This window comes from Folsomia candida, unplaced genomic scaffold, assembly GCF_002217175.1.
Source record: "Folsomia candida strain VU population unplaced genomic scaffold, ASM221717v1 Fcan01_Sc013, whole genome shotgun sequence".
Classification (NCBI taxonomy): domain Eukaryota; kingdom Metazoa; phylum Arthropoda; class Collembola; order Entomobryomorpha; family Isotomidae; genus Folsomia; species Folsomia candida.
The window spans coordinates 4,326,080-4,338,003 of NW_019091205.1; the positions used below are offsets into that span (position 1 = coordinate 4,326,080).

General features: G+C 37.4%; 1 protein-coding gene and 1 long non-coding RNA gene across 3 annotated transcripts; both read left to right on the forward strand.

Moving 5' to 3' along the window:
* Positions 1 to 3,636: 3,636 nt before the first annotated feature.
* LOC110855760 lies at positions 3,637 to 7,903 on the forward strand. Of its 2 annotated transcripts, XM_035856493.1 has the most exons (6): positions 3,637 to 3,793; positions 3,931 to 4,032; positions 4,195 to 4,959; positions 6,259 to 6,766; positions 6,962 to 7,092; positions 7,176 to 7,903. In XM_035856493.1, exons 1-6 carry the CDS (start codon positions 3,785 to 3,787, stop codon positions 7,248 to 7,250), a joined length of 1,590 nt encoding a protein of 529 aa, XP_035712386.1. In that variant the 5' UTR covers positions 3,637 to 3,784; the 3' UTR covers positions 7,251 to 7,903. The 2 variants fall into 2 exon arrangements, with proteins under 2 accessions (XP_035712386.1, XP_035712385.1); XM_035856492.1 differs by lacking the exon at positions 3,637 to 3,793 and having other exon boundaries at positions 3,802 to 4,032.
* A 3,198-nt stretch (positions 7,904 to 11,101) lies between these two features.
* LOC118437342 lies at positions 11,102 to 11,710 on the forward strand. Its single transcript, XR_004836037.1, has 2 exons — positions 11,102 to 11,337; positions 11,426 to 11,710. It is a non-coding gene; the product is annotated as an uncharacterized LOC118437342 (long non-coding RNA).
* Positions 11,711 to 11,924: the final 214 nt, after the last annotated feature.

Consider the following 11,924-nt stretch of genomic DNA (forward strand, 5'->3'; position numbering starts at 1 on the left):
GTACGTCTGAAGCTACTTCCGTATGCGCGTTTGCGACGGTTTATTTAAATTATGCTTCTGAATTTTCCCACACTATACAATTTTCTATCCATTAATGGGTGTCGTTAAATGTTCAGAAAGACTTTGTGTGACCAACACTTCAAAATTTTAACTTGGGATGGTCCAATTAATTCTAACAGACTCACTCGAACGCCACATTTACACTGACCATCCTCGCTCTCAAACTTTCCACGGCCGACGAGAATCGATCAACTTGTTGGTTCATTTCCATATCAAATTTGTCACAATTAGAAATATTGGAGGGGAAGAGTTCCCTGCAAAACTTCCATGATCCATTAGACGCAGTTCCGGGAAAGCTAATAAATAAATAAAATATGCATATTCAAACTTACACTGCGATGGTTTGAAGTGTTCTTTCGACTTCATAATTACAAAGTCAATATAACTAGAGTTGCCGCGGGTAGCGAAAATGCTACCCGTTACCCGACCCGCTACCCGCAACACAACTACCCGTACCCGCACGGGTACCCGTTCGGGTACCCGTTACCGGCTACCCTTTATGAAAGTTAGGTTAAAAACTAACCAACCTTCAGAATAAATTTTTATTTAATCAATTATTTGCTCATTTAGGTTGATTAGTAGTTTGAGATATGTAATGCTGTGCAACGAACGAATATCATAATTTGCTAGATGTAATTAGCTATTTCTGAAATTAAAATTATTAAGTTTCAATGGAACCTTTTTCAAGCCTGATCGGGATTTCTTAGAGAATTATATCAAGGGAAGCCAAAAAACCAAGCCAAAAATTAGGAATTATCACTTATGTATCTTTCCGTTGAATGGCCTGTTTAAAAAAACTATTGGGGGGACAAAGATCAAAGTCTACCATGGTTTTCGTCCAGTGAAAGAAAAATATGCAGAACATGAAGTTAAAAATTAAACTTTGTCGCCAATAGTTTGTTCAACGTGACCATTAACGGAAAGATAAGTATCACGCGATTCCTAGTTTTGGGCTTGACTTTTCGATATACTCGCTAGAGAATCTTGGTGTAGCTTGAAAAAAGGTTAAATTTTTAGTTTGATTTTTTGAAATTATGATTTAAAACGGTTTTATTCAAAAATAAACCGTCGCAAACGCGCATACGGAAGTAGCTTCAGACGTACTTCACCCCAAACGGTCCCACCACAACTCGGGAACACTTAATTTCACTCTATTTCACCTATAGATTAATTTTTTGTAAAAATCTCATTTTGCCCCGACCACACCCCCTGGCGACGAGGGGGTGTGGAACAACTCGGGAACACTTAATTTCACTCTATTTCATCTATAGATTAACTTTTTATAAAAATCTCATTTTGCCCCAACCACACCCCTGGCGCCTAGGGGGTGTGGCACAACTCCGGAACACATAATTTTACTCTATTTCACCTATAGATTAAATTGCACTAAAAATCTCATTTTGCCCCAACCACACCCCTGGCGCCTAGGGGGTGTGGCACAACTCCGGAACACATAATTTTACTCTATTTCACCTATAGATTAAATTGCACTAAAAATCTCATTTTGCCCCAACCACACCCGCTGACGCCGAAGGGGTGCGGCAAAATCGGGGAAACACTCAATTTCACTTAATTTCACTTAATTTCATTTAATTTCACTCAATTTCACTTAATTTTACCCATAGAATAAATTGCACTAAAAATCTCATTTTGCCCCAACCACACCCCCTGGGGCCGAGGGGGTGTGGCACAATCGGGGAAGCACTTAATTTCACTTAATTTCACTTAATTTCATTTAATTTCACTCAATTTCACCTAATTTTACCCATAGATTAAATTGCACTAAAAATCTCATTTTGCCCCAACCACACCCCCTGGCGCCGAGGGGGTGTGGCACAATCGGGGAAGCACTTAATTTCACTTAATTTCACTTAATTTCATTTAATTTCACTCAATTTCACCTAATTTTACCCATAGATTAAATTGCACTAAAAATCTCATTTTGCCCCAACCACACCCCCTGGCGCCGAGGGGGTGTGGCACAATCGGGGAAGCACTTAATTTCACTTAATTTCACTTAATTTCATTTAATTTCACTCAATTTCACCTAATTTTACCCATAGATTAAATTGCACTAAAAATCTCATTTTGCCCCAACCACACCCCCTGGCGCCGAGGGGGTGTGGCACAACTCCGGAACACATAATTTTACTCTATTTCACCTATAGATTAAATTGCACTAAAAATCTCATTTTGCCCCGACCACACCCCCTGTCGCCAAAGGGGGTGTGGTCCGGTTGCCCCCAAAAGTTGATAGGATCCTCCCCCTGGGGTCCTATGTATGATGGCGAAAACCGATTTCGATTATCTCGATCCGTTCTCCTGATATCCTGCTGACAGACAGACGGACAGACAGACAGACGGACAGACAGACAGACAGACAGACAGACAGACAGACAGACAGACAAAGTCTTCACATAAAGTAGCTGAAGCTACTTAATAATTGCCTCCAAGTAAAATTTTTGTTTTCAATCGGATTCAGATTTTTCATTTTCAAAGCACAAACTAAGATCTCGTCAGACTTACATAATACACAAATACAAGTTAAATGATTACTGATATTTGAGAGCAGACAGATTAGTTTGAGATTAGCTTGAGAAACAATAATTTCTCCGCATTTTCGGGACGTGAGGCATATTTGAAGAATTATTTGGGGCTGAGAAGAAGTATTTGGGGCTGCCCAAGGCTTGTGTGGATATCGAAAAGACACGCTAGTTATAATCTCTAGCTTCTGGCAAATGGAAAATTTTGAAATCGATAAATAATAAATTTACGCTTTTCTTGGTAAATGGGCTAACTTTCTACTAACTTTCTTTGTGAACTGATTTATGTCGAAAATTAAATAAAAACTGAACTACCCGTTACCCGTGCGGGTAGTTCTTGCTACCCGCAGAGAACGGGTACCCGCAAGTATGGTGCGGGTATGCGGGTAACGGGTACCCGACCCGTTACCCGCGGCAACCCTAAATATAACCAACGTTTCCATATACAGTTCAGAAACATACATATATGTACATACATTGTATGTATTTGTACCGGCATTTATAATTCCACCCCCACCCCCACCCAAATCCACCCCCACCCCCATCAACGGAATTTTTTAACCCGATAATTTTGCACATGTGCAAATTTGTGCATTTCCTGTTTTTTAAACTGAAATTGCATACATACTTATAAGATGTAAGAATGAAGTGTTTTCTTTTGATTTTGATTGGACTAATTAATTTTAAATTGTTCATGCACATAAATCCAACCTCTTAATCATTATGATATGCAGTTGTCCCGTCCTAGGTTTACCGTTCTTTGGAAATTTTGATTTGCTTTGAAATTTCTTAAATGCTTCAAAGGAATTTTTTTAGTGTTGCTATGCAATTTTTTAAATGTTGCTATGAAATCATAATCATATTCAAAATCATAACCATAATCTTACATTCAATGCGATAGTGTGAAATGTAACCTCACCCCCTTATTTAGCTAGGCTCGATTTATTTATATAATGTGTAAATCGGATCGACCATTTCTCAAAGTACCCCTGCAGCCAGCTTAATTTGATCACAAGTTTGTACACAAGTTAAACAGGTGACGGACTGTAAGTTTAAAGTTACAGAAAATACATTCGATTTTTTTATTTGAATTGAAATAAATTCTCAATTTTGAAAGTAACTTGGCTCCTTCGTGTCTAAAAAAAGTTGAGTCAAAATCCACTCGAGATTTCCGGAGGAAAATGAATAAGGTCTGACGGGGAACGGATTTTGCTATTTTTTTGTATTGGGAAGAAAAGGATATGATGCTAATTAAATAAATACTTAGCATTTATTTCTAATGGACTATTTATCTCTGAATAAATATTTTATCGTATTTTGTGAAAAGGACGACATGTTGGTCGATTTTGAGGCCAACCAATTGGAGAATTTCGACATCGTCGCTGAACTCGACCACGAAGTGACGACGAAGGCCTTGCTCAATCCTCTGGTATTTAATTAATTAATTAATTACTTGATAAATTGCTTATCCATATTTGGTAACGTGCAACTGCATTTTAAATGCAATTATGTATAAGTTAATAACTTATAATTTGATAATCTGTACAAAAATTAAGCTAAAGTAAATTTATGTGTGCAAATAATATTTCAGATCCTGCACAAAGTCTTTTGCTCCTTGGACGTCCCCACCTTAAAATCAGTTCGCCTCGTGTGCACCCTTTGGGCCGACGTGGGCGCCACTTATCTCGGGAAGAAGGGTCGGTTCACCTTATCAGCAGAGTCAGATTTGACCTCATTTTTGCCCTCATTGGATACCGACCTGGCCAAGAATGTACACTTACTATTCAGGAGATGTGTCTGCTACGACATTTGTAAATGTCCCCCAGACTTGACCAATCTACTCTCCAACTTCGTCCTTCTTTTGCCCCAGATATCTGACCAGTTGGAGACCCTCAGGTTCTTCCATGTCAACGCGTTCGAACCCCTACAGGAAATTTGGAGTAGTTACGATTTCCGAAACCTGACTCAGATCTTGATCAAAGTAAACGGATTATGTCTCGATAAGCGAGCACCACCACCACCAACGATGGCTAAATTTCGAGCCCTCCCAAATCTGAAAGTGTTCCACGTGGAGATGTGGCCTGAAGTTAGAAACTCCTTGTTAATGACCGTGGTGACAACGATTTTCCAAAACCTGGTCAACTCTGCCCCCAACCTGGAGGACTTTTACCTCGACGCAATGTTCTACTTGGACTTGACCCCATGCGGAAAACTGAAGACGTTCAGGCACAACTATTTTAGTATGGCCGGTTTTCAATTGCAAATTCCTGAGATGACGAAAATGCTGGCAAGTTGTCGAAACTCGGTGGAAAATTTGACCTTGGAAAATGCTGGGTGGAGTGATGACCCCATGGAGGTATGTAAAATCCTTGCAATTAAAGTATAAGGGTGCATTACATGCTGGTTTTATAAAATTTAAATTTTAGTAGCTCGGATTTTTATTGTTCCCCTTCCAAATGGCGACTTTGAAACCTGTTCATCCCCGTGTGTTATTTTAAAATGAAGATTTTATTGCATTAACAAGTCCTCAATTTTTAGTTTTTCAAAGTTAGCAGGTTCAAAATTTATGTATTTTTCTTCCGTGAAGAAGGATTGAATTTTTCTTTTTTTTATGTAACTAATTTCTCATAGAAAAAATTCCAATCTATGACTTTGCAAATCTATAAATTATCGAGTTTCAGATGCAAATCAAATCTTCACTTTTTTTAAACAGGTTTCAAAATTCTCGTGTTTGAATAATTAATGAAAGCCGATAAAGTGAAATGAAATGAATTCGAACTAAAATGACTGAAAATCTTCTGGGGAGATCCATAAATTATGTCACGCAAAAAAGCCCTTTTTTTAGGACCCCCCCCACCCCTGTTGTCACGCCTTTGTCACATTCGTCGTGACCCCTCCCCCCCCTCTTGTCACGTCACGCCTGAAAATCTGAATTTTTCCAATTGCAAGAATAAGATACGTACATATGTTCTAAAAAAGAGGATCGCGTAGTAAATATGGTGTACTATCAAAACTCACAGGGGAATCTTATGTAATTTATTAAATCATGCAGTTGTCTTCAATTAGTACAGATTTTTGACACTATAGAAAATAGGGTTCTTTCGGATGAATTTTTTAAATTGTGCAAATTTTTGGAGATTTAGCAACGTATTTTAATTGTTGAATGAATTTTTGGAAAATTATGACGTTTTTTTGAAATTATGCAGACTTTTTGGCATCATTAATTTTTTTAATTTCCAAATAATTGTATATTGTGCAAATTATTTGAAGGTTTGAACAAAATTTAGAATCTTGGTTGAAAATCTCAAAATCTAAAACTTTGTTGAAATTTTGGATGCTTTGGATCAAGGGTTTGATATTCGGCTGGACATATATTTCGAAATAATTGCGAAACTGTAGTTTGGTCGTAGTCGGAGAATTAAAATGTGAGTTAAAGTTTGTGCTAAGTTAGGACTGGAAAACGTTATGTCACGGATCGGCCGAACCCCCCCTCCCCGTATGTCACACTTTGTCACGGATTCTTGGAACCCCTCCCCCCCATCTTCAGCGTGACATAATTTATGGACCACCCCTCTGTTAGAAATCGGGATGTCTGACTTTTTGAATGAAAACTAAATTTTTGAAATGACTAATTTCGTAACTTACTTATTTCCAGCTCAATTTCCGCTTCCCAAACCTCACCCACCTCAAACTTAAGGCTGGCTACGTGTACAACATCAACGACTCGCTGAACGTCACCAATCTCCCAAAATTGACGCATTTTTCCATTACGAGCATCGACACTTCTTCCGAGTGCGACATTGCTATGATGTTGGAAAACTACAATTCTCGTCACGTCGGGATAACTTCGCTCCACGTGGGTTGTTCCCATAATCCGGAAATTGGCAACAACTGGGATGGACCAGCTGGCGACCTGCTGGTCAACATGTTTCTGGCCGTGACTGAATTGAAATTGTGCATGCTGATGGAATTCTACTCCGATTTTGACCAATATTTTCTCCCTTTGGGGGAAACCTTGCGATCTTTCGGGAACTGGGAGTTGACCCGGGGGCAAGTCGAGTTTGATATGACGTTTGCATCGCCCAAGAGTATTAACTACCCCGATCAGGAGTTTGGATCTCTACTGATCATTGCCGTACTGCGAGGAATGATGGGATGGAGAGGTTATGGATTTTACAAAATCGAACCTTTTTTCAGGTTACGCTGGGGTTTTCTAACGAGTTGTTTCCCGTAGTTCATAAATTTTGTCTTGATTTTTTAATATTACATACACGCTCTACAATCCTGGTGTAGCTTAAGAAAGGTTCATTGTTCATAATTATAGTACTGATGAACATTTAAATTAATTTACTCTGTAGGATTAGCCACCACCTCGCTTCAATTTACTGGTCATCGGTGCAATTACGCAGAGTTTAGATTGCTGGACGAGATGCGAGATGCCCTTTTGTCATGTAGTATGATTGGAAGTGTGGTTATTGCAGGATTTCTGGTACATAAATTTCCGTTTTTCAAAATTCTTTGGCGTTGAAAAATGAAAAAATACGTTTTTTTAATTTTTGTTAATTTGTACAGATGGACGAGCCAACTAAGGACAATTTTCGGACGTTTATTCGACAGCATAATTTGCCTATTACTGTCACAGATTGAATGACTGTTGCAGTTATGCATCTTCACCGGTTACACTCTAAATAATTTTGTGATCCAATTATTACCGCGCGGTAACACTGAACGCTGTTTTCTGATAGTAACAAATTAATTACATCCTGTTTTGGTAATATGTTTATTTCCAGAGGGTTGACATTGGGGGCTGACCAGGTTTTAGCCTGTGTAGGTTAGGTTTCAGTGATAAATTAATCATTACCCAAGCGGTAGGAACGCGTAGTATCTCCCCCGGTAATAATCGTATAAAAATTATTTAGAATGTGAAAAGTTCGATTATTGTAAAAGTATCGTTATTTGCTCATTTAAGTAATTACTACTTTTAATTTTTATAAGTTAAAGTCTGCTAAATATTGTTGCTAGAGTGTATAGTTTAATTAGCCGTGAGTAAAATGGCTAGAAAATATTGTCACTTTTGGGTCAAAATTGTTACAAAAATTAGTTTAAGGCTAAAATTTTATTAATTTTTTCCTCCATCATTTTTTTTGTGTGGGAAATATTTATTTATAAGCATAAAATTAGTAGCACTTTCAAATTTGATTCTTATAGTTTCTAGTAGTTTTCTGCGTAATTGAAATTCCATGTCGAAAGATTTAGTCGTCGTTTCGAAATTGCAAATAAATAAACCGTATAATTATTCATTGTCAGTGCGTTTGCGACCCTAAATATTTATCTGGGCAAATTGCAGAACGAAGTCTTGAAGGCGTACGGCATCAAGAGTATTGAGAGGAAGAAAAAGGAAATGCAAGACAAGACCAAAGTTGCCGGTCTGAAAGCGATAGCTTAAATTTACTAAAATTTGTGATCAGTTTTTTTTCATATTTACTTTTCTCTGAATTTCCAAAATGTACTTAACCATTCAGCACAGTTCCTAAATATTTTCGAAATTAGAGTTCAGAATTCATCTCAACGTAGCACTTGAAAATAAAGTGCTTTTGAAATTTAAATTTACTAATGAATTCCATTTATTCATTAGTTTTGAAAACTTGTAAGGTAATTTGGTAAATAAGAAGAAATTCTTCATCATTCTCCAGACAAAATAATTTTTGGGTCGGACATAATTCGTTGTCAACATGCTCAGTTGCTAAAAAATAACTTTCTCATTGCCGTTCGATTGAAAAGGTCCCTGCAAATTTGAAATATTTATTTGCATAAAATATACGGTCAAGATGGACTGGATTGAAGAAAATGTTGCAACAAGTTAGCTCCCGACTTTACGTAGTTCTCAGGAAGAAAGTAGGTGTGGGTGTGGTATTTATCATCAACAAATCTTGTACGGGGCAACTTGAGATTAGTAAGGTAATGTAGAATACGTCTGTTTCTGAGGTGTGCTAATTAGTTTTCTGGCTTACAAGGGACACTCATGACCTGTCGTTTGAGTCCAGGGTACCCACTATGTTTTTTAGAATCTACTAGGACCCCAGATGAAGGATTCATTCATATTTCCGTGTAAAACTCATATTTGGCGCCATGGCGTGGCGCCAAACTTCAAAATTTGCATTTCCGACCAGTTTCAAACCCCCATAACTTTTGCAGTTTATGTCGGATTTTCAAAATTTTATGCTTAAAATGATCACAAAAGTCGAAATTTTTTAGAAAAAAATCAAAATAAAAAATTTATAATTTTTGAAATATTTTTAGCATTTTTTCGACGAACCCCCGTTTATAAGAAAATTACGAAATTTTGCGAAAAGTTAAAAGTGATAATTTTGGAAAAAATTTCATTGGATACGAAAGTTGAACTCCTTGTCATGATTTTTGCCAAAAATTTTGAAAATCCGTCCAGGTTTTCAAAAGTTATGGCGGTTTCAAAAATAAAAACATGCAAATTTGGCGAATTTGGCGCCACGCCATGGCGCCAAATGTGAGTTTTACACGGAAATATGAATGAATCCTTCATCTGGGGTCCTAGTAGATTCTAAAAAACATAGTGGGTACCCTGGACTCAAACGACAGGTCGTGAGTGTCCCTTGTTAGTCTTACTGACATATTTGTAAGATATATAGGCACATATTAGTGAAATCGTATTACATATAATTTATTTATATTAATGGTTTGTATTCCTGCACTTTTATATTTTGCATACAAGATATAAAACTTTGCGTGCTTACATTATAACTTATTAATTATGCATAGAATGGCTTCTGAAACAAAAACACTCTAAGCCTTCTTAATATCTAGGTCGACTACATGTAATAGGGATAAATTTAGTCTTCATGATTATAGAGAACTATGTATTTACATTAGTTGGCGGAATAGTGACGCACGAGCATAGTAATTTCCCATATATGTAATTATATCAAATAAATTGGCTTTGTCTTTTCTGAACGGTTGACAAATTGGATGTACGTGTATTTTGTTTAGCAATACGTACATTAGAAAAATACTTGTCAGAAGTAGTACCTCTTAGAAGAATTTCAGACACATTCTTATCATAATTCGATTTAACAATATTCATCTTCAACGAAATGCAGCATGTTCGAAATCAATTCGTGTGCCTTATACTTATGGCTGCGTATAGCTCTACGTCTGCACGAGCAGGAACCTATCAAAACAACCAAGAAAACATTCGACTCCACAAACTGATTGGGAATTTTCCCAGCTGTCATGTACATCTTGTTCATGGTGGTTTATCCTCAAGAAACCTGCAATCCACGTTCCCTGTACCAATTACCCTCGTGCTTGCACGAGGTAAATACCCATACCACATAGCTGAAAAGAAGTGCCACCCTTTACAAATCAATATATGGCAGTTGCACCTTCCCAATTGTAAGTTAATAATAGCTCAGTACCCCTATGAAGACGGTATCCTTCTGGGAACGAGAACATTTAGAAGCCTGGGCTTACATAATTGGTTGCGTGTGCACTACGAAAATCATTCTTGTTTTACACCAAAATTTAACGAAATATATTGCACCAAATCGATCAGTTCCACGTATACCCTTTTAGTGCCAAAACTAAAAAAAGCACATTTTATGCAACCCTATAATCGGAATAGGATCTTCCCCACTTCAACTCCACATAGCTTTGGCGTGCTATTTGTAGTCAACAAGAGTAATGTCGTGTATGATGTATGCATCGCGTCCGGAGAAACAAGACCCCAACCTTCAACCCTTGTTTGTAGCAGAGCCTCAACTTTAAGCATTAGAAGTTTTCACCAAGCCACTGCACCTCAGTATTGGGAATACATTAGATACGATGACAGGACTGTTTTTCCTTACGTACCTCCAAAATTTAGTAATCCGTTTCGTCGTGGAAAAAATAGCCCCTCCATTCACAACTATTTGGCTCAGCAAATATTTATTAAGGCTAATGCAACCGTGCTCAGCCCATCCATGGCAAGCTTATTACAATTACATAATGCAGGCAGTATTTCCAATGACAGACGGCTTTACTTGTCCACATATGAGGACATACTCATAACCAGTTTCACTGGTTATAAATTCATAACTTGCTACTCACCCAAATTTCTAAACTTCGTGTTCTATTTGAAACCTTTTCAACCCACGATGTGGTTAGGCATAATTGCAGGATTAGCTGTAGTGGGTGCGACCGTCTCTACCCGTGCGTTTCTGAGACTTGGGATCCATTGGTGAATCTGAACAGTAGATGGATCCTTACGGATCCCTTATGATTACAGTATATTTCCAATAAGATGTGATGCATATATGCATTTCATGTAAAAAATCCAATTGGAAATTTCTATACAGGAAAATTACTGCTAGGTCCCCAATGGAATTGCTAACGTTAACGGGATCTGATTGGAACATACTTGCATTACAAAACTCAATATCCCATCTGAATTAATCATATTGGATTTAGACGAAAAGGCATGAAATATATCAAGTATCCCCGATAAATACTGAGCGGCATATTTGGAATTCACTCCTCGTCATGCTTTTTTAGTTTCTCTTTGGTCAGCCTAAATTACTCGCTCTGGTCAATTTTCTATTCTTTGAAATATACCTGCGGTGACATGACCCACGCCGTCGTATGTTGGGAGGACGAAAACTATTTTGAATTCGGAACAACGTTCGAAGATGTATCGACCCTATCCGATTTAAAGCATTAAAGGGTGAGCTTGATATTCATCATATTATTGATCTTTATGGTTAAAAAAAAAACATGAAAAAACCTAAAAGAAAATGTACTGTTTTTTATAGATTACACAACGGAAATTTTCGGCCTGAAGCCAAATACTGTTGAGTGGTTAACTTTTGAAAAGAAGCTTCACAATATTCCTGGGGATGCCAGAAAGAAGATGAATCGTCTCACAGGTCTGGCTGGAAATTCTACGATCATGTCGCCGGAATTCAGTTGTTCGAATTCCGATGATTCAGAAACGAGAGTTGAGGAGTATCTCAACTTGGTAGGGGAGAATTAAGAATAGTATAAAATTTATTAATTGGATTCTTGTATAAATAAATACATTGAATTTTTAATAGTCGGTATTTTGTTTTTGTTCTGGGATTTATTTTAAGATATCCAAAGGGAATTTTGATGGTTTTCATATATTATATTATCATACTGGATACTGTTCACCGATATCATATATGCCGAAGTGGAATTTTTCTGCTAAAATTTCGAATGGGAATCAATGGGTTCGTATTTGAGAAAAGTGATGGGGAATCCTTCCCATTTTCCCAACACTGTTTCCCATTG